The sequence below is a fragment of the Galleria mellonella genome, unplaced genomic scaffold (assembly GCF_026898425.1).
Source record: "Galleria mellonella isolate WM207_F2 unplaced genomic scaffold, CSIRO_AGI_GalMel_v1 utg746, whole genome shotgun sequence".
Taxonomy (NCBI): Eukaryota; Metazoa; Arthropoda; class Insecta; order Lepidoptera; family Pyralidae; genus Galleria; species Galleria mellonella.
Genome location: NW_026442148.1, coordinates 1,028,341 through 1,054,734, shown reverse-complemented (window position 1 = coordinate 1,054,734; position 26,394 = coordinate 1,028,341). Strand labels below are relative to the sequence as shown.

Genomic DNA, 26,394 nt, shown 5'->3' with positions numbered 1-26,394 from the left:
AGTGAGATTTATGGAGTCAAAGTCAATCTAATAATATATTTATTATTTTTATATGACTGGAAAAGCAAGTTACTGTTACCAATCCATAGATTTGTCGCATACAATGAACTTTCGTAAATTATCTATGCTTTACTGTTTGCGTTGTACAAGTATTTTGAATTATATAATTATTAATATATTATAATTATTTACTTATATGTGTATGTACCTATTACCTGCACTGCACCATGCCATAGCGTGTGGTGTATAATACTCGACATAACTACACCAACCGAACAAGCTGCGAAGCAGAATGAGATAGTAACATCACATGAGGCGCAAGTTAAAGGAAGAGAAGGCGATTGGTTCATGATTGGCTGACGACGAGCTTTTTTTTTTTAGAAATGTTACTGTTCCGTTTTTTAATATTTAGTTAATTAATTAATGTTAAAATAAATAGTAAAAATATAAGTATTAAACTTTTATGTATTTTTTTAGGTGATTACATAACTATTTAAATTTTTTATAAAATGAAATGAAATTTATTTGATTGGGATTAAATTTGTATTTTGTTATTTTTTACTTTTGTATTTTTTACGTTTTTTTTTTTTTTTGAAGTCTGTTGATTTTATTTCAAATTTATTTATTTTTCCATTTTTAGTATATTTTTATATTTACATTACAAATTTTTAGGATTTCCTTCAATTTTCATGGGATCCAGATTCTGACTTGGTGACAAAAAAAGAATTTTCATAATCTTTTTTGCGATAGAATTATCCCTTAATTCCTATATAAACCTAACCGTTAAGGAGTTGTACTTCATCATCAGCTCATCTGAATATTACTTGAAAAAAACTACTAACGATCTAAACGTGCCTAATATTTCAGGAATTACCTCTTAACTCCTAACCGTTAAGGAGTTGTACCACCCATCATCAGTTAAACAACATAAGATGATGACTACCAAACGCAAATATCTGAATAGCTTTAGAAAGTACATGAAAAATATTGTAGGTGTCTATAAAGTATAGAGTTGCTCTCGATTTCCCTGGGATCCCATCATCAGATCCTGACATGGTGACAATGGGACCACCTCAAGATAATACCCCTTCCGACAAAAAAATAATTTTCAAAATTGGTCTACAATTGACGGAGTAATCGCGTAACAAACAAATAAAAAAACATACAATATTAGTCGAATTGAGAACCAGCTCCTTTTTTGGAAGTCGGTTAAAAATAAAAACCTATATTTTAAATATTAGTATTTTGTATTTTTCTTTCAAATTAATAGCTCGAAAGTAAAGAACAAAACTGTTCTATAACTAAAATAGATTGATAATATGAATTCTGAGTGTTTACTACGTTACACTAGTATATTTTATTCGAATTAATTGAAACCCGCGAGTTCGCGCTATCGACGATTTAAATCTAAAGCGAGTTAAGTAACCGACCTACTGAGTTCATATTCAACTGCAGTATTGACTATACGAAGTGAATGCGAGCTGATTCGAGCTGCGATTCGAATCAGCCACCATTTCAATTCGGTTTACTCGAATTCAAAACTATACGAGTTGGCCCATCGCTAAGAGAAACGCGTTCACACGTTTGGCAGTGTTACCATTTTCTCTTAAATATTAATTGCTTTGGTGATTGAAAAATCTAATATGATAATAAATAGATAGACAGTGTCGGTAAAATGTCGTATTTAAAGTTAACTTTTTAAATTTAATTTTAAACGATAATAAAAAAAAATTAATATTACTATTCAAGTTGTGAAAATGAAGGTACGAATTATAAAGTCTAATTTTTTCTTATAGCAACTGCATCAATAGTTTTGACATAGGGATTCCATCTTATGAGATTTTATCCTAAATTTACGGAGAGCTTAAATCAAAAGTATTTTTAACCCGGTCCCGACATAGTTACTTTGCTGGTAATGAGGCTCATAGTCCAACTGCCAGCAATACTTTATTAGATCGACCTCTGTGTGGTTCCTCCTGGAACCATTCGTGGTTAATTCTTGTAGAATTCATCACGATGGGATAACTGATTTGCTTCATCCTCGCCTTTCACTACTCACTGGTGCCCCGCCAGCACATACCAATAGCGCAGCGAAGTTACTATTCCATTATCATCCATAAATAAACAGGGATAAAAAACATATAGAGATGTTAACCCTACTTTGACAGACAGGCAATAACATTCTTTGACATTTTGTCAATGTCAATTATTTTGATACGGAGTCGACACTATCCAAAATTAGAAAATAGATTAATCTAGTATCTCAAAGTACATAAACACAATAAAAAAAATGAGTGTTCATATTATCGTACATCAATTTGATATACCTCTATCGATAATACCAATATTTATAATATAGATAGAATAGAGTGGCTTACCAAACTTATGATGAGAGGTAAAATGTAAAAGACAAATGTTATACACATGAGTATTTCGGAAGAACTTTAGGAAAATTTTATTTTTATATAGTTTACGAAACATAATAATTTATGTTGACACTCGTTTATCCACTTTTTTTACGAGTGATAAGACGGACGACCATAGATAATACTTTAGTAACCACTTATACCTTTTATAAATACAGTTTAAAACCTTCAACAAACCTATTTTAATACTATTTTGTCATTTTTTTACAAATTTGAAACTTAGCACAAAAAAGAAAAGACGAAACAATTCATTAGCTAAAATAGATTTTTATGAATGATCAAAATTTTTAACAAATTTTATTCTAGTGCTATACAATTTTATCAATCTAGGTGTCCTAAAATATATAACTATTTTCCAACGTAAAATCTTCAAATTCAATCAACTAGTTGCATAGATTTTCTAAAAAGTTTTCTATTCGGAATTACATGGTCTAGTATCTTGACGTGTCTCGCTTTGCTTTATATCTACGTGCGATCTATAAGAATCAAATTTTATTCAATTTTTATTTTTTAGTCTATTGCAAACTGAAAAAGAAATAAATGATTTAATTTAATACTATTATTATTTGTTTAACTTAAGTGCGTTAAAATGATTAAGGCTATTTTAGTGTTTAATAATCATGGAAAACCACGATTGTCGAAATTCTATCAATATTTTGTGAGTAAAAGTTTTATTTCTTTTTTTTTTTTAGTTAATAAATTAGATGTGTTAATATTAAGACTTTTTACAAAAGTCTAGTTGGGTACCTATGTCCCACTCCTGTTTTTGACATTAAGTGTGTATGCCGTTGTGCTTGCATGGTATTTTTATCAATGGATGACAATTGAACTGTAGCCCCGCCTTCCCTATCGGTGTACGCTGGCAGAGTACCAGTGAGGTATGATAGGTGAGAATTAAACGGCAGGTCAGTTAGTCCATCGTGATGAATGCACCTTGAATTCTGCATGATGATTTCCAGAGGGGACCACTGGGAGGCCAACAGGGTTTATTGCTAGCAATGGGATTAGCTGTCCACATTACAAACGATCCCTTCCCTCTCTGCATGGCTGTTTTAATTCAAAGCATGAGATATGGCAAGGAAATTACTGCTTAACACTCGAATCACGGACCAGTCATTGTGACCGGTGTTTAAATTCACTACTTATTACCTTCGAAATATCTTTCCGCAGTTCTAGGTATACGAATTACAAAATGATAATTATAATATTTTTTTTTATTGTAATTTTTTCCCATCTTGCAGAAAAAAGTGGTAAATGAAAAGTCACAAAAACTTAGTTCTTTGTACCAACAAATTTCCGAGATATTAAGTGCTGAATCTATCATCTTTCATAATGCCGAATAGTGCAGGCAGGGTTGCCATATCATTTTTATTCTTGAAAAAGTCTTTTTTTTATACAACTTAGAATGGTAAACAAGCTGACCATCTGATGGAAAGTGGTAATCATCGCCTATAGACATGAGCAGTACCATGGACATAACAGTATATTGTTTCGCCCATGATATCCCCCATGCGTTACCATTCTTGAGGACTCAGATATCCCACCCTTCAAACCAAAGCACAGCCATGCAAACACAACTGCTTCACGGTTGAAACACGAATGGGACAGAGGTACCCAAGCAATCGACTTTTGTACAAAGTTTCCCTCTGGTCATGCAATGTGTGAATGAATATATGATGTATTCATACATTTTGGCATTTTCACATCCCTATTTTTTTTTTATTAGGTAATGATGCTAAAATCATATGATAATGTGCCAAGTATGTTAAGTTTCAAATGTGCATATTGCCTTCAATTTTGCAGAATGAGGATATGCAGCAGCAGATTATTAAGGAGACCTTCCAGCTGGTATCCAAGAGAGACGACAATGTCTGCAACTTTCTAGAAGGTGGCAGGTACTGGCTCATACAATTTATAGGACATGAATTTTTTTGTACAAATTAGAATGGCAAACAAGCTGACCACACACACCACCTGATGGAAAGTGGTAACCATCGCCTATAGACATGGGCAGTACCATGGACATAACAGAGTATACTGTTTCGCCCATGATACCACCCATGCGTTGCCATTCCTGAGGACTCAGATGTTATTCCTCTGTACCCAATAAATTCACACCATATCTCACCTTTCAAACCGAAACACAGCTATGCAAACACAACTGCTTCACAGTTGAAACACGAATGGGACAGAGGTACCCAAGCAATCGACTTTTGTACGAAGTCTCCCTCTGGTGAAAAAATATACTATAGCTAATATAGATGGTTGTGGGACTTCTGGTGGTAATAGTGGTGGGCAATCTTCGAGTGTTGCCAGTCACACACATACTAATGGTAGCGGAATTAAACAAAATAATTCTAAGCAAATAACCAGTGATGAGGGGGTATCGTGTGCGAAACAGTATACTCTGTTATGTCCATGGTACTGCTCATGTCTATAGGTGACTGTTACCATTTTCCATCAGGTGGGTGGGTCAGCTTGTTTGCCATTCTAAGTTGCATATAAAAAAAAATTAAAAAAGTAATTTTTCATTCATTGGCATATATAAGCTTCAGTCTTTTTCAACCGACTTCAAAAAAGAAGGTTTTCTATTTGTATTTTTTTTTTATATTTTATTATGTTTGTTACCTCATAGCTCCATCAGTTCTAACCCCATTTTGGAAAAATCTTTTTTTTTATATGAAAGAATTTACTTACAGATTGATGGAAATTTTATCAAATGCGGTTCAGTATTTTAGTTTTTAGATAAAAATAACTGGTTTTGTCACAATTGAAGTCGATTTTTTGTCCGGGACTCAATTGTTTTATATATCAGTACATTGATAAATAAGATAGATAGATAGATACTCTTTATTGTTTCCTCCAAAAGATTACAATAGTAAACTTATTATAGATACAAACAATTACAAGAAATAATCACAATGAGAAAACTATGGGCGACCTTATCGCTGTTACTATAAAATACTGTTTAAGAGATATTGTTTAAATATACATATACATATGTATATTTAATGTCAGCAATAGACTGACAATCCTAGTTTTTTTTTTTTTTTATGGATGATAATGGAATGGTAACCCCGCCTGCGCTATCGGTATACACTGGCCGGGCACCAGTGAAGGATGATAGGTGAGGATGAAAAAGTAGGTCCGTTAGCCCATCGTGACGAATAAATTAATAATTTAAATAATAATAAATTAGTCACGATTGTTTCCAAGGGGAACCGCGTGGACGTCGACCTTATAAGGTATATTGATAGCGATGGGGACTACCGTCCCCATTACTAATGATCCCTTTCTAAACAATTCTGGTTGAGAAGTAGGTACACATTTACAATTATATCCCACATTAGTGATGTACCCGCAAACATCACATTTAGACACCTTTTTTTTTAACGTCTGGAAATTTTTTTATGCAGACCCATACACCTTGTGGGAGGTGAATTGGTACTGTGGGAATCCCCCCGTAAGGCGGGGGGGGGGGACTCACAAAAAACTAGATGATATACCCTCAAGTGCAGGGGGAAAGGTATTGTTAGCAATATAGACTGAGAATCCCATTGCTAGCAATATACCCAACCAGGTCGACCTCCTCGCGGTTCCCCCTGGACACTATCATGGTTAATTCCTGATGAATCCATCATGATGGGCTAACTGGCCTGTTTTCATTCTCATCTATCACCCTTCACTGGTGCTCCGCCAGCGTATACCGTTAGCGCAGGCGGGGTTACCATACCGTTTTCACCCATCAAAAAAAAAAAATACCCTCGAGTGCCATATCTCACTCACCACATCTCAGAAGGACAATCGGACGCCTACAGACTTTGTTAATAGAGTCGTGCAATCTCTGAAACTGTTTTTTTTTTTTAATCTCTATTATTCATCATCATCTTCCTACCCTTATCCCAACTATCATTTGGGGTCGGCGTAATATGTTTTCCTCTTCCATTCTTCTCTATCCCCAGTCGTTTCCGCATTCACTCCCATTCTGGCCATATCGTCCCTCACACGATCCATCCATGTCTTTTTAGGTCTTCGTCTCCTCTTGATTTTTTAATCTCTTTTTATTATATGTTTATATTTCAGCCTGATCGGCGGTTCAGATTATAAATTAATATACAGGCATTACGCGACCCTGTATTTCGTGTTTTGCGTGGACTCGTCGGAAAGCGAACTGGGCATCTTGGATCTCATTCAGGTATGATTATCTTATACATTCTTTATTGCATTTGTAAGTTACATTTAAAATAATGTATTTTTTTTTTATACAACTTAGAATGGCAAACAAGCTGACGGACCACCTGATGGAAAGTGGTAACCGTCGCCTATAGACATGAGCAGTAACGTGGACATAACAGAGTATACTGTTTCGCCCATGATAACCCCCCATGCGTTGCCATCCCTGAGGACTCAGGTGTTATTCCTCTGTATCCAGTAAATTCACGCCATATCTCACCCTTCAAACCGAAACGAACAGTCGTGCAAACACAACTGCTTCACGGTAGAAACACGAATGGGACAGAGGTACCCAAGCAATCGACTTTTGTACAAAGTCTCCCTCTGGTATATATATTGTGTGTGTATATATTTATAAATGTTGTGAGCAAGGGTGGACTTATCTCTGACAGAGATCTCTTCCAGTCAACCCAGTACAGTTAGAAAGTATTTCGTTAGCGGGCAGCTGAAGTGCTACAACTATTAATACATAAACAAATATACAGTTATCTTGTTCATTAGATTATCTTATATAAAATTCTCGTGTCGCGGTGTTTGTTACCAAACTCCTCCGAAACGGCTTTACCGATTTTTTACGAAATTTTGTGTGCATATTGGGTAGGTCTGAGAAGCGGCCGACATCTATTTTTCATACACCTCAATGATAAGGGTGACATTCATTCGTACCCATAAATATTTTTTTTATTGACATTTTTTTTTATTTTTATTTTATTATGATTTAGCATTGACAAAATACATACAAATTCAAATTTTCACGCTTTTACGATTAATCCCTGTTTTTTAATCGCGATTTTTATATACAGCAATAGGGTTGCAAGATGACAATCGAATATAATAATTGTAGTACGATAAATTTTCATGTACAGTTTTTGAATAACATATATAGTAAAACATTTCAGAGATGTTTTCTCCTACGAACACTCAGGTTATGGAATGAGCTCCCTGCCGAGGTTTTCCCAAGAGACTACAGCATGGGGTTCTTCAAAAGGGGGGTAAAGAGGTTTCTTCAGGGTCGGCATTGCGCGCGTAATGTCTCTGGTATTGCAGGCGTTCATAGGCTACGGTAACCGCTTACCATCAGGTGGGCCGTATGCTTGTTTGCCACCTCAGTGGTATAAAAAAAAACAACGTTTGCCGAGTCAGCTAGTATTAAATATATAAATATATCGCCCCGTGTAAAAACCGGTATAGAATGGGCCTTTCCTTTCCCGTGGGTGTCGTAAGAGGCGACTAAGGGAACGTCGAGGGATGGGCAGCAGCGTCCTTCTTAATACATCACCCAAATCCTAACTGCGGTTGCTACTAAATTATGATCAACCGAATTGAGACCCTCCTTTTCGAAGTCGGTTAAAAAAAATAAAGTTAGCGACGTTACACCAAATTCAATATGGCCGTCAGTCCAATATGGCGAAGTACATTATAAAAATTTGTTCACCAGAGGGCGACTGTACACAAGTCGTTTGCTTGGGTATCTCTATCCCATTCGTGTTTTATGTGCTTCCCAGTTGTGTTTGCATGGCTGTGTTTCGGTTTGAAGGGTGGGATATGGCAGTGAATTTACTGGGTACAGAGGTATAACACCTGAGTCCTCAGGAATGGCAACGCATTGGGGGTATCATAGGTGAAACAGTATACTCTGTTATGTCCATGTTACTGCTCATGTGTATAGGCGACGGTTACCACTTTCCATCAGGTGGGCCGTCAGCTTGTTTGCCATTCTAAGTTGTATAAAAAAAATTGTTTTTAAACAAATTTATTATAATTTACGAAGGTATTCGTGGAGACCTTGGATAAATGTTTCGAGAACGTGTGCGAGCTGGACCTGATATTCCACGCGGACGCGGCGCACCAGGTGCTGGACGAGCTGGTGATGGGCGGCATGGTGCTTCAGACCAACATGAACGATATACTGTGCCGCCTGCAGGAGCAGAACAAGATGCAAAAGGCAGAGGTATCGCTCGTGACTACTCCATTCATTCTTTCTAATGTCTTCGTAATATGATCTTCCACCCCCCCCCCCCATCCTTCCTTGAATTTATTATAGTTTTAATGAAAATGGAATGGTTACCCCGTTGTAAGAAAGACTCTGTTTTCCGCACTTAGCCTCTCATTTGGGCCGTTGTGCGTTGGTTACCCCGTTTTCGCAAATTCAAATTTTTCATGTTAAAAGACCGGCCAAGTGTCACAGTTGGAACCGGTTTTCAAACTGTTTATAATTACTCCTCTCCATCCAAAGGTTGCCTGCAAGAGATCGCTCTTAGCGATAAGGTCGCCCATTGTTTTCTTATTGTGATTATTTCTTGTAATTGTTTGTATTTATAATAAGTTTACTATTGTAATCTTTGGAGGAAACAATAAAGAGTATCTATCTATATATATTTCTTATTTATATATATTTATTCGTTTATATATGTATATTTTAGTATGTATGTATATCAATAATTACTAGTACCGCATTCGAGTATTCTGACACTTGCCTACGGTTGACTGGGAGAGAATGCTTTTAGCATTAAGTCCACCATGTACACATATACATATGTACTGATGAATAAATAAATAAATATTATTGTTTACTAATGCCGTGTGGTCCCGGCGTAGAATAGGCCACCTCTTCCTTTCCCGTGGGTGTCGTAGGGTGACTAAGGGAGGACGAGGGATGGGCAGCAGCGTCCCTCTTAAAACATCTCCAAAGTCTAACTGCGGTTGCCAATCCACCTGCAAAGCGTGGTAACTACTCGCAAAACCCCCCAAGGGGGAGGCTTATGTTCAGCAGTGGACAGTTAAAGGCTGGTATGATGACGATGATGATTTATTAATGCTGATTTTTGTTTTCTTATATATAGTTGTATATAAACTTATTATGTCTATGTATGTATATGTACGTATTTTGTATGTGAAGAGATATTTTGTCTATGTATATATATATATGTATTATTATATACACATATGTATGTATTTTGATTTTAATTGTATGAGTTACTTATATATGTCAACATATTTATTATTTTTTAATAGAAACCTCTATAACGTTTCCTTCTATTATTGTACGCACACTGCCCGCTAGTAATTAATGCTCCTTTCCACTCAGGGTTTGCTGGAAGAGAACTCTTACAGAGTTAAGCTCGCCTGTTGTACATCTTTATTTTATATATATATATAATATGTTGTAATTTTTTCTGTGTACAATAAAGAATAAATAAATAAAATAGTTTGTATTCAATCCACAGGCTGGTATCTCAGCAGCGCCCGCCCGCGCAGTCTCCGCCGTCAAGAGCATGAACCTCCCACAGCAGCTGCGTGACATGAAACTACCTGATCTCCCACAGGCCATCAAGGTGTGTCAAAGGAACCGGCCAAGTGCAAGTCGGACTCGCGCACTGATGGTTCCGTATAAATTATGATTAAGAAAAATTGCAAAAATGCAAATATGCATTTTTTTTTTAAATTTAACATTCTGGAATATTATTTATAAGCCATAAAAAATGGTCCAAACTACCTATATTCACTGACTAAAAACACATTATATTTTTTTTACAAATGTCATTAGTGGGGGGGGGGGTCATCCTAATTTTATATATTTATATATAAAAGTGTCGCAATGGAATGGTTAACCCTCCGCCTGCACTTTTACAAAAGTCGATATTGGGTACGCTGTCCCAGTGTTTCACCAGTGAGGGTGTTTGCATGGCTGTGTTTCGGTTTGGAAGGTGAGGATGAAAGACCAGGTCACAGATCGTGAATAACCCTGAATTCAGCACGATGATTTCCAGCAAGACCACATGGAGGTAGTTCATGCGAAATACTAACAATCTGTTATGTCACTGTTTGCCTGTCTATAGGCGCCACGGATACCACCTTCCCATCAGGTGGGTCGTCAGTTTGCTTTCTAAGTTGATAAAAAAAAACATTACATGTATCAATGTCTATATTAAGAAATTGGAATTTTCATCGTGCCTCCGATCAAACTGTTTATAATTACGCGGTCTCCATCCAGAAACCATCGTGTTAATTCTAATGAAAATGGGCTAACTGACCTGCCATTTCATCCTCACCTATCATCTGTCACTGGTGCCCCGCCAGCGTATCCTGATAGAGCAGGCGGAGATATCATTCCATTATCACCCTATTAAAAAATATATAACTAGTGATATTTATTCCAGGACCTGAAATTCTGACCGCTACAGCAGGGCGCTTATCCCGCCATGCCCGTCGCCATAGCAACAAACATACTCAACACGATCTACCCGCAAAATGAGAAATACCACAACCTGCAGAAGACAGAGAACTTGCATAACAAATTCTTCGGTTCGGAGACCCTCAGCACAAAATTCTCGGAGTCCTTCACAGAGAACTATCAGCAGACCGAGGGTATCAACTTTCCAAACTATGAAACCCATAAAAGTGACGGTTACCAGAACCTGAGTGGCAGTACGATGGAGTACGAGTACGCTGATGTGAGAAGGAAGAAGAAGAAGAAGCGTCAGGCGAAGCCGGTTCACTGACTTCTTCACTAGTGTTGGCAATTATTAAAAATGTATCCCAAATATTAAGGACAGAGTAAAACCACAGTATAAGTTATAGTACTAAAGCACGGTATGGACCATCCCCACCGCCCGCTGCGATCTAGCCTCACCCCCTCTCAAACACACATCACCTCTCAGGGAGACTGTACAAAAGTCGTTTGCTTGGCCACCTCTGTCCCATTCGTGTTTCAACCGTGAAGCAGTTGTGTTTGCATGGCTGTGTTTAGGTTTGAAGGGTGGGATATGGCAGTGAATTTACAGAGTACAGAGGAATAACACCTGAGTCCTCAGGAATGGCAACGCAGGGGAGGTATCATGGGCGAAACAGTATACTCTGTTATGTTTATGGCACTGCTCATGTCTATAGGTGACGGTTGCCACTTTCCATCAGGTGAGCCGTCAGTTTGTTTGCCATTCTAAGTTGCATAAAATAAGTCTGCAACTGCAAGTACTGTAATGCAGGGGTTCCTAAACTTTTAAGATAACGGAATGCCCACCAAATATCCCCATATTAAATGATTATAAATCAAAGACATTAATAAAGTAATTTAAATAAAAACTTCAAATAAAGAGACAAAACATTTTAATAATAAAAATTTTATTATAAAATTAAAAAGGTATATAAATGTTAGGTTTTTTTTTCTCTTCAACCGACTTAAAAAGAAAGAGATTCTTAATTCGCATGTATTTTTTTACGTTTGTCGCCTCATAACTCTGTCGGTATTGTGAAACCAATTTGAAAAATTCCCTTTTTATCTGAAAGAGGATATACTTACAGATTGGTGTCGTAGAAATTTTATCAAAATCGATTTAGTAGTTCAGTTTTTAGAACAAAATAACTGGTTTTGTCACAATTCAAGTTTTTTTTTGTGGTACACAATCTTCAATTATAAAATATCATTAGCTCCTTTAGAATTATGACTTCACTACATTGAAATTTGAAAAAAATTGCATTCCAATTAATAAAATATTAATTTAAACATGTATAATATTATGGAATACCTTAAAATTTTTAAAAAGTAAATTATAGGGTAGATAAAAAAAAGCTATAGTTTTGAGCGACCTTCAAATGAAGGGTGTTCTATTCGTTTGAATTTTTATAAAACAGGGTACCGTAACTTGAAGTTCGGGCTTTTGGTGTGATTATGTGGCGTTTATTATATACATATAAGACTAGCCATCCGCCCCGGCTTCGTACGGATAAATGGGTATTTTACATTAGCTTTAATAGGCAAATTTTTGATACCTTGAGTTACATTATTTTTAAAACTCGTAGGGCCTTTAATTGTCCATTGCTGAACATAAGCTCCCTCTTAAGAGGTTTTACCGTAAAGCAGTTGTGTTTGCATGGCTGTGTTTCGGTTTGAAGGGTGGGATATGGCGTGAATTTACAGGGTACAGAGGAATAACACCCGAGTCCTCAGGAATGGCAACGCATGGGGGGTATCATGGGCGAAACAGTACACTCTGTTATGTCCACGGTACTGCTTATGTCTATAGGCAACGGTTACCACTTTCCATCAGGTGGGCCGTCAGCTTGTTTGCCATTCTAAGTTGTATAAAAAAAAACGTTGCCATGCTTGGTAGACGAATTGGCAACCGCAGTTAGGCTTTAGAGATGTTTTAAGAGGGACGCTACTGCCTATCCCTCGCCCTCTTTTAGTCGCCTCTTACGACACCCACGGGAAAGCCACGCCTATCCTATGCCGGGATTGGGAAATTGAGAATGATATAGGCTAGTTTTTATTCTGGTTATACGGCCGAAGTCACGGGTAAAAGCTAGTAAATGTATGATCGAATCGAGAAACCCTTCCTTTGAATAGTCGCTTGAAAATACTCAATCTTATGTCCAAATAGGACTCGGATATAATCAAATTTAACAATAATGTATAAGATTTACAAAATATATATTTATGTTACATGTATTTTGTTGTTTCATTGTGCGATATTGGACACCAGTGAGGGATGATAGGTGAGTAATTCAATAAAAAACACCATAGTTTCCAGGGGGAACCGCGTGAAGGTATGGTCGAGTACAGTCGACGTAGTTATGAGCTACTAAAAAAATACCACACGGTCCCCTCTGAAAATCATTGTGGTCTTTTTAATGGATGTGAGTCCTCACACCTGAGTCCTCAGGAATGACAACGCATGGGGGGTATCATGGGCGAAACAGTATACTCTGTTATGTCCATGGTACTGCTCATGTCTATAGGCGACGGTTACCACTTTCCATCAGGTGGGCCGTCAGCTTGTTTGCCATTCTAAGTTGTATTAAAAAAAAAATCCTCACCTATCATCCCTCAGTGGTGCCCCGTCAGCGTATACCGATAGCGCAGGCAGGGTTACCATACCATTATCACTAAAAAACTAAGAGGCTATTAAAAATAAAAAATAAAATATTAATAAACATAATATAATTTTATTAACTGTATATTATACAAAAAAAAAAAAAAACGATAGAGAAATAACTTATAAAATACATATTAAAATGTACACTTGTCTGTTAATCTTTATGGCGTGACACGCTTCGGGTCCCTCGGGAACATGGAAGTCTTGCGTATGTTGTCCAGCCCTAGGTACAACATAACCACTCTTTCCATACCGATACCACCGCCTGCAATAATAATAACAAGTGTAAACATATTTCTATATTAATTTTAGGTCCTATCCGAAAAAGGGGAGGGGGAAGGGATTGTTAGTAATGTGGACTACCAGTCCCAATTCTACCAATATGCCCTGTTAGGTCGATCTCCCGTGTCTAGTGGCTCCCTCCTGGAAACCATCGTGCTAAATTCCAGGTGTATTTTTTTTTATGGGTGAAAATGGTATGGTTACTCCACCTACGCTAACGGGATACGCTGGCGGAGCACCAGTGAAGGGTGATAGATGAGAGTGAAAACAGGCCAGTTAGCTCATCATGATGAATTCATCAGGAATTAACCATGACAGTTTCCAGGGAAAACCGCGAGGAGGTCGACCTGGTTGGGTATATTGCTTGCAACGGGATTCTCAGTCTCCATTACTAATAATCCCTTTCCCCCAGCCTATTCCAGGTGTATTAATCACAATGGATTAACTGACCTGCCTTTTCATCCTCACCTATCATCCCTCACTGGTGCCCCGCTAGTGTATACCGATAGCGCAGGCGGGGTTACCATTCCATTATCGTCCATAAAATCCGTTGTACAAGCGGTAGAACACGCAGAGGCAAAATCTCTTCTAAGACTTAGGGGTTAGATACCACTTGTAAGTCTGGGATCATCGACAATTCTCATAGCCCATAGCGTTTTCTCTGACAGAGATCTCTTCCAGTCAACCACTACTTTGAGAATCAACTTCCAGCAGCAGTATTTCCGAACCGATACGACAACATAACCTTCAAAAAAATATTCCTTATATAATAAAATATTACATAAGCACACCTGCAAAATGCCGTAGGTAATTGTGGGAACATATATTTATTTATCGGCGGTAGTATATATATATATATATATATATATATATATATGTATATATACTACATAGATGTAGCATGTATTTATTATATGCCCCCTGTGTTATAAAAAAAAAAATTTTGTCGTTTAAAAATGTCGTCGAAGGGTTCAACATTGATGTAATAATCAGATGTTTGAGGTTTGTATGACTAATGTATGTATGTCTCTGGTTGGATGTAAATACTTTATATATATATATATATATATATATATATATATATATATATATATATATATATATATATGTGTGTGTGTGTGTGTGATGTGTGTAAGTATATGTATATATACTACATAGATGTAGGTATGTATTTATGTATATGTGTATTTGTTTTTGATAAAATATAATGTGATTAATTTAATTTTCGTCTGTTTAAAAATTGTCACAAGATTGTACACTTGTCTGTATCCGCTGACATTGATGAACTCGTGCCACACTTCCACTTGAGCACATCGATGTTTTCCATCAACTGTCTGGCCTGGAGGGACGAACAATCTATCGAAAAAAACAATCAACATTGTTACATTTGAGCGGGATTTTCTTGATTTTTTTGTTCGTGGTTCTTTGCTACATTTGATTACCTGTGTCATATTCTTATAACTGGTGTAATAAAGAATAAAATAAAATAAATAAATAAATATAATACCTACCTACATATATAATAAATGTTAAAATAAATGAATATACTACATACATTAGAAATTTCGTTTAATGATAGAAATGCTCGTTGAATACTCACCAGCGTGCGGAGGGCATCCCAGTCTAAAGGATTCGATGTAAGCGGCGATTTTGTTGATATCTGAAAACGAGGTTAAATTCATATAATATATTATTTTTTTTTATCATTCTCTCCCTACCTTTATCCTAATTATTATTTGTGGTCGGCGTAATATGTTTTTTTATACATATTACTAAAAGATTTGACTTATAGTTTTAAGACCGGCCGCCTGCCTGACGTCAACCCTCTTTGGGAATATATATATATATATATATACAACTAGCTGACTCTGCAAACGTTGTTTTACCATATACATAATTTCGAGAACTATACATGAAAATGTATCGTACTACAAATTTGATGTTGTATTTGTCAATGCTAAATCATAATAAAACAAAAATAAAAAAATATTGTCATAAAAATAAAAAAAAAAATATTTAGGAGTGGGTCAGCCTTATCATTGAGGGGTATGAAAAATAGATGTTGGCCGATTCTCAGACCTACCTAATATGCACACAAAATTTCATAAAAATCGGTAAAGCCGTTTCGGAGGAGTTTGGTAACAAACACCGCGACACGAGAATTTTATATATTAGATTTATGCTACGATTAAATTATATAATAAACAATTACAAGAAATAATCACAATGAGAAAACAATGGGCGACCTTATCGCTAAGAGCGATCTCTTGCAGGCAACAACTTTGGATGGAGAGGAGTAATTATAAACAGTTTGATCGGAGGCACGATGAAAATTCCATTATTTCTTAATATAGACATATGATACATGTAATGTTTTTTTTTATACAACTTAGAATAGCAAACAAGCTGACGACCCACCTGATGGGAAGTGGTATCCGTCGCCTATAGACATGAGCAGTACCATGGACATAACAGAGTATACTATTTCGCCCATGATACCCTCCACGCGTTGCCATTCCTGAGGACTCAGGTGTTATTCCTCTGTACCCTGTAAATTCACACCATATCCCACCTTCCAAACCGAAACACAGCCATGCAAACACAACTGCTTCATGGTTGAAACACGAATGGGACAGAGGTACCCAAGCAATCGACTTTTGTACAGTCTCCCTCTGGTGAGAATATAAAATATATATCCCTACTCGTTATGTAATTTTAACATCAAATTTGTGTTTCGTTTTGGCATCCGAAATTTTGGAAAACATTTCATGGTAGACCCTAACGACTGATATCTCTGAACGCCTCACCTATGCCATGGTGCTTGGCCCTCTCTATCAAATACTCCGGGTCGTGAATCCGCTGCGCCCCGCTCAGTATTTCTTCACCACGCATGAACATGTCGTACGAATTGGACGATTTCTGTAAACAAACAAACTAGTTGTATCTCGCGGCTGCGCCTGTGTGAATCGGTATCATCACATATCAGCCTCTAACAGTCCACTGTTGGACACAACGCAAAAATTAATTAACACTAAACCTACCAAGCGCGGTCAAATGACCGTTTTTGAAATTTAGTTTAAAAATTTTCATGTACTAGGAACTTATTGTCTTTCCCCATAATATACATGCAATCCATTTTTTTTTATACAACTTAGAATAGCAAACAAGCTGACGGCCCACCTGATGGAAAGTGGTAACCGTCGCCTATAGACATGAGCAGTACCATGGACATAACAGAGTATACTCTTTCGCCCATGATACTCCCCATACGTTGCCATTCCTGAGGACTCAGGTGTTATTCCTCTGTACCCTGTAAATTCACTGCCATATCGCACCCTTCAAACCGAAACACAGCAAACACAACTGCTTTAACTGGTTGAAACACGAATGAGACAGAGGTACTTAAGCAATCGACTTTTGTACAAAGTCTCCCTCTGGTGCCTAACTGCAGTTGCCAATTCTTTTATCAAACATGGCAACTAATGGCAAAACACTCTAAGTTGGAGACCTATGTACAGCAATATGGTGACGATGACGCCAACAGTTGTTACTTACCGGGTTTTTAGGGTCGGGCATGGTGTAGAACGGTCTGACAGCCAGGGGATACTTGTCCAAAATATAGAAGTCTGTGTCATACTTCGCCCGGACCAGTCTACCGAGCAGCTTCTCGTCGAGCGTGGACAGATCGTCCTCTTCACCCAGGGTCACACCTTGAAAGAGTGGGATAATTTAAATTAAAGTGTACGGAGGTCTAATAACTTAGTCCTGGAGGGGAGGGGGAAAAGGGATTGTTAGTAATGAAAACTGAGAATCCCATTGCTAGCAATATAAATCTAATCTGAATTTTATAGAATTGCAATTAGGTTTCGGAAAAAATCAGGTTTTTTAAACCTATACGCTAAAAATATCTAGTCTGTGTAAAGTCCGCTCACGGGACGCCACAGATGTGGATTTTCCACCATTTTGCATGACACAGTTGAAAAGATAATCGAGATTCTACTGTATTACAAAAATATTGTAAAAAAGAGAGAGAAGACCGACAAGACAGTATCTGTCTAAGATAAAGCTTTCATATCGGCTAGTTATAAAACTCACCGGCCTCCTTGAGCATTTTTATCGCGTCCGGGAACTCGAGCCGCAGCGGCGGGTCCAGGTACTTGAACGGCTCCACGCGGAACTGCTGCGCCACCGTCGCTATCTCTGACGCGTATCTGTACACATAGTACAGCTACATACATAGGCACACAGACACACACACACACAAAGCCAACGGTTTTTTTATGGGTGAAAATGGTATGGTAACCCCGCCTGCGCAAACGGGATACGCTGGCGGAGCACCAGTGAAGGGTGATAGGTGAGAATGAAAACAGGCCAGTTAGCTCATCATGATGAATTCATCAGGAATTAACCATGATAGTTTCCAGGGGGAACCGCGAGGAGGTCGACCTGGTTGGGTATATTGCTAGCAATAGGATGCTCAGTCTCCATTACTAACAATCCCTTTCCCCCCAAAGCCAACGGTTACACAGCCAAAGGTTGACTGCGAGAGAATGCTATATAGTAATAAGTCCGCCTTTTGTACCAGACATTTTTTTTGTAATGTGGTCAAAAAAGAATAAATATATACATAGTATATTATGTATATACTAATAGATGTATTCGCCGTGTGGTCCTGGCATAGATTTGCCACCCCCTCCTCTCCCTTGGGTCTCATAAGAGGTAACCTTAGTGGCCAGTCGATGAATGGACAGCAGTGTCCCTCTTATAAAAATATCAAAGCCTAACTGCGGTTGTCAGAGGGAAAGGGATTGTTAGTAATAAGGCTAACTGCACCATTGTTAGCAATACACCCTATTAGGTCGACCTCCACGCGTTTCTCCATGGAAACCATCATGGTTCATTCTAGTCCAACTTGTCACGATGGGCTAACTGACCTGCCTTTTCATTCTGACCTATCATCCCTCACTGGTGCCCCGCCAGCATATATCGCTAGCGCAGGCGGGGTTACCATTTCATTATCACCTATTAAAAAAAAACTGTGGTTGCCAATCCACTTGCCAAGTGTGGCAACTACTGGCAAACCCCTCAAGAAGGAGGCCTATGTTCAGCAGTGGACAGTTAAAGGGTCATATGATGATATTTACATATACAAATGTTTGTATTGTGCAGAAATCGAACGCACGACCATCAGAAGGAGAGGCTATATGTTAATCCAGTACACTACCATGGTCATCAGTTTAGTTATATAAACAGCGTCCGTTCACGAGTATGACGGATACAAAAAAAAACACTCACTCGTCCCTCAGTCCTTTGAATATTTCGGTGAAGGTGGCCCCTATGGTGTCCAGTACCTCGTGGTAGTGATGCTTGAACGACATCTCCAGATCCAAGCCCACGAACTCCGTAAGGTGCCTGTGGGTGTTGGAGTCCTCCGCCCTGAACACGGCGCCCACTGTGAACACCTGTGACAATTATTGTGGTAATTTAATTTATTGGCGTGAAAAACGCAGAATGGATGAATTACCTCTTTTTTTCAATTTCCCTTAAAAAATAAATGAGTTTTATTTACTAAATATTGGTATAATACAGATTAAATAAGTTAACAAAAGAAATCTAAATTACAAGAAGCAAGAAAGCAAGCAAGAGAAAAGGCAACAATGGGCGGCAGCAATGATATCGCTAAACAGCGATCTCTTCCAGGCAACCTTAGAAATATTTTATAATAAATAGTTTCGCCGTGTGGTCCCGCCATAAAATACCACCACTTCCTTTCCAGTGGGCGTCGTGAGAAGCGACTAAGGGAACTTGTCGAAGGAGGAGCAACAGTGTCCTTCTTAAAACATCACCAAAGAACATATATGTACATCATTACCACGCATCAAATTCACCTCCTAAATTATTCTTCATAAGTATAAAATACCACTAGATGGCGCTATAAATAACTGAATAAAAAATCTAAATTACCACACTTAGTTTTTACCACACACCTTGTCAAAGTCAGCCGCGATCGCCATCTGCTTGTACAACTGCGGACTCTGAGCCAAATAGGCCGACGATTTGAAGTACGACACAGTGAACACATTGGCGCCACCTTCCGACGCGGCAGAGATTATTTTTGGTGTGTGTATTTCAACAAAACCTGGGGACAATCGTCATCTAATTGATTAAATGGCCTAATTTAATGTCCATAATGTTTTTCAACATTTTTTTTTTCATTATTTTGTATCAGTCATTAACTGTCCACTGCTGGACATAGGCTTTCCCCATAAGAGCGGTTTAGCCAGTACTTGCCACGCTTGGCAGACGAGTTAGCAACCGCAGTTTAGCTTTTGGTAGCTTTTAAAACATCACCAAGTGCGGTTGCCAACCCACCTGCCAAGCGTGGCAGCTACTGGCAAAACTCCCCTTATGGGGAAGGCCTATGTTCAACAGTAAACAGTCAATTAATGGTTGATATAATAATAAAAATCATCATTTTTATAATAATTTATATATATATATATATATATATATATATATATATATATATATATATATATATATTAGACACTTACCTTTTCTAGTAAGTATATCACGGAATAATCTACAAACGCCAGCTTCCAGCCTGAATATCGCTTGATTGGCCGGAGTGCGTAGGTCAAGTACACGATTGTCCAGCCTCGTGTCTTGGTTCACACGGATTCTCAGCGCTTCAGGGTCCTTAAGCAAAATAAAAAGTACAGTTTCATATTCGATCGTCATGGGTGACGGTAGCCGCTTTCCATCGGGTGGACCGTCTGCTCCTTTACCTCTCTAATATTAAAAAAATTACAAGCTTTTCTTTGCAAATTGCTCGTCCTACCAACCTACTTATATCAAAACTATAAATTACTCAAGTTTCTCCACAGCCATTTTATATTTCTCTAACAAAATTTCCAACAATTTCATTTCTTCAAAATTTCACCAACACACAAATTTACACTACATGCGAAAAAATACCCATTATGACACTAGTAGTAATTTTCATATGCATTGTGGCAATTTAATTATCACACAAAATACACATTTGTATTAATGTGTTAATTTAATTACAGCAGAGCGTTATTAATTTTACCACTTGTGTAAATAATTCACATCGTTTTTGTCCAGTGTCGCAGCATCCTATGTCCAGGGTAGGATTTGGTAGTGGTGGGCGACGACACTCGATTATTTTCAATTTAGTTTTTTAGAAGCTTCTACCTCATTTATGTATATATATTTATCATACTTTGAACTAATTTTCCGAATTAACTTAAAATTATCTACACCACTTATCCATTATTATCACAGTGTGGTATGAATATTACCAGTCATGTATGCCTTGCGTCCTTTTTCCGATCTTGTATCACCCTCTATTTTTAGGTGGCAGCGTGACAAACGTGGTATTTTAATTACCACAGAGTTAAATAAATATTATCACTCATGTAAATGACTTACGTCGTTTTTCTCCGGTCTCGCGGCGTCCTCTATCTGGAGAGGCAGTTGTGGGCGCGCGGCCGACACAGTCCACACTTCGGTCGCCAGGAGTTCCACGTCCCGGACCGTGCATGACTCAACCGGGGCTGCTGTCTTCACCACCGTCGCACGGACGTCAATTATGGACTCTTTTGTTATGCTGGAATGTATAAATAATTTGAATTAGGAACTGAATAAAGGCAAATCACTCACCAGAGGGAGACTTTGTACAAAAGTCGTTAACTTGGGTACCTCTGTCCAATTCGTGTTTTAACCGTGAAGCAGTTGTGTTTGCATGGCTGTGTTTCGGTTTGAAGGGTGGAATATAGCAGTGAATTTACAGGATACAGAGAAATAACGCCTGAGTCCTCAGGAATGGCAACGCATGGTGGGTATCATGGGCGAATAATATAACCCTAACAAATTCAGATACAACCTGCTTGCATACTTTCTACAAAAACTGTGTCGAATATATAATCTAGTAATGTAAAATTTGTCATTGACAAATAATTGACATATCAAACATTTTCTATACACTAACCGCCAGCTATGAATTGAGAAAAATAGCAACTGATGGCGTATCTTTCGTCCTCTTTTTACTACTTATATTTACATAAGAAGAAAGGAGCCAACCATATGATTTACAATTTTTATCATTCCTTCTATGTAATTCCTTGTAGTTCGACTCACACGTGGAAAAATACTGCACCATTAAGTTGTAAACTACTCACTTGCCAGCAAACTTGACCATCTGCTTGCTAACAGCGCGCTCCTCGTTCACGCTGACCAGAAGCTGCACTGTACTCGAGCTCTGTCGAAGCACTGCGAAGCATTGCTTCCCTTTCGCCCGCGATGTTTGAAGTCGTGCTGTAAAATGTATATGTATATATATATATATATATTTTTTGTACACGACATGTGACTACACCATCCTGAGCAAACACAGAGACGACGATATGGTCTATGAGTCTATGCTATGCGTCACGTAACATTGTATTTAGGGTTCCGTACCCCAAAGGAGAACAGGAAACCCTTATAAGATCACTTTGTTGTCCGTCCATCCATCGGCCAAGACCCTTTTTCTTCCAATATAGTGTATACTAAATTTCATAGTAACTGGTTAAGCCGTTAAGGCGCTACAAGATAGATACTCTTTATTGTTTCCTCCAAAAGATTACAATAGTAAACTTATTTTAGATATAAACAATTTTTTTTTATACAACTTAGAATGGCAAACAAGCTGACGGCCCACCTGATGTAAAGTGGTAACCGTCGATTATAGACATGAGCAGTACCGTGGACATAACAGAGTATACTGTTTCGCCCATGATACCCCCCATGCGTTGCCATTCCTGAGGACTTGTTGACGGGTGTTATTCCTCTGTACCCAGTAAATTCACGCCATATCCCACCCTTCAAACCGAAACACAGCCATGCAAACACAACTGCTTCACGGTTGAAACACGAATGGGAGAGAGGTAGCCAAGAAATCGACTTTTGTACAAAGTCTCTCTCTGGTAATTACAAGAAATATATATATATATATATATATACATATATAACGTGACAAACAAACTCATCTTTCACATTAAAAACATAAGAATACATACCTCTAACCCAAACCTCCTGCCCGTCCATCTTCACTCCCAAATCCTTGACATCAGTATAGATCCTGTCCCTGTGTTCACCGGACGACTGAATCAATTTCAGCAAACCGTATCGACCTTCGGAGAAGTCCGGTTCTGATTCATTTTGTGGCTGAGCTGAAGCTGCCTGGAATTTTAGCATAAACTCTGTGTTGATGGAAACATTGTCTACAGCAACATAGGACGCCCATCCAACTTTTACTTCAAGGTGTGTGTGACCATACTTTAGACTCATATATTTAACTTTTAAATTACTCTAACCTGTGACTGTATATTTTCAATTGCAATAAATCTTTATTATTATTATTATATACAGATGCGGTATGGAATTATGCATTAAAAAATACATTAAATCAATAAAAAAAACATTACACACACTACCATGTATTTTTTTTTTGGTGGATGAAAATGGAATGGTAACCCCGCCTGCGCTAACGGGATACGCTGGCGGGGCACCAGTGAAGGGTGATCGATGAGAATGAAAACAGGCCAGTTAGCCCATCGTGATGAATTCATCAGGAATTAACCATGATAGTTTCCAGAGGGAACCAGGAGGTGGTCGACCTGGTTGGATATATTGCTAGCAATGGGATTTTTAGTCTCCATTACTAACAATCTCTTTCCCCCCAAAGTAACTACCATGTATTTGACACACACACACATATGTATATATACTCTTTTGTTTATAGTTAAAGTCTGCGGTCAATTTGAGAATAGATTAATATTGTTTGTCTTTAATATTATTTGTCTATAGTCTTACTGAATGTGGAACATAACCATAATAAAATAATTTATTACAGTACATTTATGGTCGAATTTTAACCAACAGCCAGCTGACTCTTAATAATAATAGCATAACATGTGACCACACCTTCCTGAGTGAATACAGGAGCATTACAGTCCCTGAGTGTGGAAGGGAAAGGGATTGTTAGCAATGGAGTTTGACAGCCCCATTGCTAGCAATATGCCTTATTAGGTCAACCTCCACTTGGTTCCCCCTGGAAACCATCGTGAACAATTCTTGTTGAATTCATCATGATGAGCTAACTGACCTACTTCATCCTTACCTATCATCCTTCATTTGTGCCTCGCCAGTGTATATCGATAGCGCAGGTGGGGCTACCATTGCATTATCATCCATTAAAAAAGAAGTCCCTAAGTGTGATGAACCGAAAAGAGAATAATTTGAAAGTTATAAATTTTTATATTTCATGACTCCTTTTTACCTTGTGTTCGGCCTTTTTCTGTTGTTTCTCAGCTGCTTTGGCAGCCTTCTTGGCCGCTTTCTTACTGGACGCCGTGTCGCCTTCCATCTGAGCTGGGGTCTCCGATGACACTACCATTCTGGAAGAACTGAAACAAAAAAGGCCAACTTATTTTTATTCCTTAAAGGTTAAGCGATAAAGAGCAGGATCTGTTTATAATTACTCCTCTCCATCCAAAGGTTGCCTGGAAGAGATCTAAAAAGTGATAAGATCACCCATTGTGTTCCCTCATTATGATTATTTCTTATAATTTGTTTGTATCTATAATAAATTTACTATTGTAAACTTTTGGAGGAAACTATAAAGTATATCTCTCTATGTATCCCTCTTAAAACATCACCAAAGCTTAACTGCAGTAGTCAATCTGCCTGCCAAGCGTGGCAACTACTGGCAAAACTGGCCATAAGGCCTATGTTCAGCAGTGGACAGTTAATGGCTAATCATATCAAATCAGATGATGATCATTTTCTTTTTTTATAGGGTATATTGCTAGCAAAAGGATAGTTAGACCCCAATATTAACAATCCTTTTCCCCCACTACGCACTTGTTTTTTTTTATTTTGGGTGATAATGGAATGTTTTCCCTGCGTGTGCTATTATATACATTGGCGGGGCACCAGTGATAGATGACTGATGAGGATGAGAGCAGGTCAATTAGTCCATCCTGATGAAGTCAACTAGAATTAGCCATGATGGTTTCCAGGGGGAAACCACGAGGAGGTCGGCCTGACAAGGTATATTGCTAGTCATGGGGCTACTTGACCCCATTACTAACAATCCCTTTCCCCCCATTATGAACATGTTAAACCCTTATTTAATAGTTACCACTGTCAAATAAATGTATGGTGAGACAGGTTAGAATGAACATAAATTGTAAAAATTGTAAATTGTACCTTATGCAACTGTATCTTTCTTAAATAAATATTATTCTTATTCTATTCTTGTACATATATAGGGACATTTTATATGAGTGCTTACCGGCACTTTTTTTTATAGGATATATCTAGTACTTGGTTTTCTCTATCTACCTCATAAAGGAAAGACTGTGACCACAGATAAATATAAACTTTAGCATTTATATATACATATCGTTATCTAGTAATGTATAAAAACATTGATAAATGCACACATATGTTCCAAACAGTTGCACAACTATAAATCATTTATATCTTTAACAACAAAAGTTAAAGCTGACAAATATCAATTCTAACTTTGTACATAATTTTGAAATAAACTGCATCCTGCAGCTTTACCTGCATTAATCAGTGCATAATAATAATAATAAATTATTGCGCATACGAGAGATGTATACACAGAGTATTTATACAGAATGTGCATATAAAAAAGGTGGCCATAAGGCAATCTCTTACAGACAAACTGTACATTATACATTTTATATTCTAAGTTACAATATTACCTATGTATGTAACAAATTTCATTCAAGGCCATAAAATGGGTTTTGCGTGAAAGAACAAAAAATATCCTTCTATGCTTTTACTTTCATAAACTTACGCATAATAGTAGTAGGAGATATAAGTTCTACATTGTTTCATAAAATCATGATATTTATGTATTTTTGTTTATTTTTAGTAAGATAAATAGGTCATAAGTTAATTCCTAACCTAATAGTATTTTTTTACTAGAAATTAAGATGATTTGAACACCTTTTTTTTTATACAACTTAGAATGGTAAACAAGCTGACGGCCCACGTGATGGAAAGTGGTAACCGTCGCCTATAGACATGAGCAATACCATGGACATAACAGAGTATACTGTTTCGCCCATGATACCCTATATTATGATATATTACAATAAAAATTAGCTAGGTTTATTATAACCAATTGAGTCACAAAAAGGCCTCGATTCACTTCATAGTGTTAAATCTTAGCAATATTTTAAAATAAGTTTCATCATCCGGTTTGGGAGCAAAGGAAATACAAAAAAAAACACATTACCCGTGATGCGGCGCGGACAATTATGATCGCTATTTATTCACTACTAAGATAAATGTATAATTTAACTGATAACATGTATTTTAAGTTCAAATATTTAACAAATAGGTTAGGTACGATAAGTAATGAAATCAGTCACCTGCAGTTGTAATGTAAACGTCAACGTCAAAATCAAATGCTTGAAAGTCAAATATAACTGACAGTAAATGTCATTCTTTGTTTTTATTTTATGAAATAGATC

General features: G+C 37.4%; 2 protein-coding genes across 2 annotated transcripts; one reads left to right on the top strand and one right to left on the bottom strand.

Moving 5' to 3' along the window:
- Positions 1 to 2,851: 2,851 nt before the first annotated feature.
- On the top strand, positions 2,852 to 13,107 carry LOC116413760 (AP-3 complex subunit sigma-2). Its single transcript, XM_052901076.1, has 6 exons — positions 2,852 to 3,084; positions 4,230 to 4,321; positions 6,510 to 6,621; positions 8,431 to 8,610; positions 9,887 to 9,994; positions 10,820 to 13,107. The coding sequence occupies exons 1-6, from the start codon at positions 3,016 to 3,018 to the stop codon at positions 10,832 to 10,834; spliced, it is 576 nt and encodes a 191-aa protein (XP_052757036.1). The 5' UTR covers positions 2,852 to 3,015; the 3' UTR covers positions 10,835 to 13,107.
- A 483-nt stretch (positions 13,108 to 13,590) lies between these two features.
- Positions 13,591 to 26,299, bottom strand: LOC113522210 (aspartate--tRNA ligase, cytoplasmic). The gene is made up of 13 exons (XM_052901075.1): positions 26,157 to 26,299; positions 24,162 to 24,288; positions 22,900 to 23,062; positions 22,021 to 22,156; positions 21,272 to 21,449; positions 20,371 to 20,515; positions 19,804 to 19,955; positions 19,112 to 19,278; positions 17,912 to 18,027; positions 17,372 to 17,526; positions 16,624 to 16,735; positions 15,417 to 15,476; positions 13,591 to 13,799 (listed from the first exon to the last, which is right to left on the bottom strand). Exons 2-13 carry the CDS (start codon positions 24,276 to 24,278, stop codon positions 13,696 to 13,698), a joined length of 1,605 nt encoding a protein of 534 aa, XP_052757035.1. The 5' UTR covers positions 24,279 to 24,288; positions 26,157 to 26,299; the 3' UTR covers positions 13,591 to 13,695.
- Between the last annotated feature and the right edge of the window lie 95 nt (positions 26,300 to 26,394).

Coding starts and splice junctions, on each gene's coding strand:
- LOC116413760 (XM_052901076.1), top strand. CDS start 3,016: ATGATTAAGGCTATTTTAGTGTTTAATAATCATGGAAAACCACGATTG. Junction 4,322..6,509: donor AACTTTCTAGAAGGTGGCAG/GTACTGGCTCAT, acceptor TTTATATTTCAG/CCTGATCGGCGGTTCAGATT. Junction 8,611..9,886: donor ACAAGATGCAAAAGGCAGAG/GTATCGCTCGTG, acceptor TTCAATCCACAG/GCTGGTATCTCAGCAGCGCC.
- LOC113522210 (XM_052901075.1), bottom strand. CDS start 24,278: ATGGTAGTGTCATCGGAGACCCCAGCTCAGATGGAAGGCGACACGGCG. Junction 22,157..22,899: donor GCAGGAGGTTTGGGTTAGAG/GTATGTATTCTT, acceptor TACATTTTACAG/CACGACTTCAAACATCGCGG. Junction 19,279..19,803: donor TCGCGGCTGACTTTGACAAG/GTGTGTGGTAAA, acceptor TAATTGTCACAG/GTGTTCACAGTGGGCGCCGT.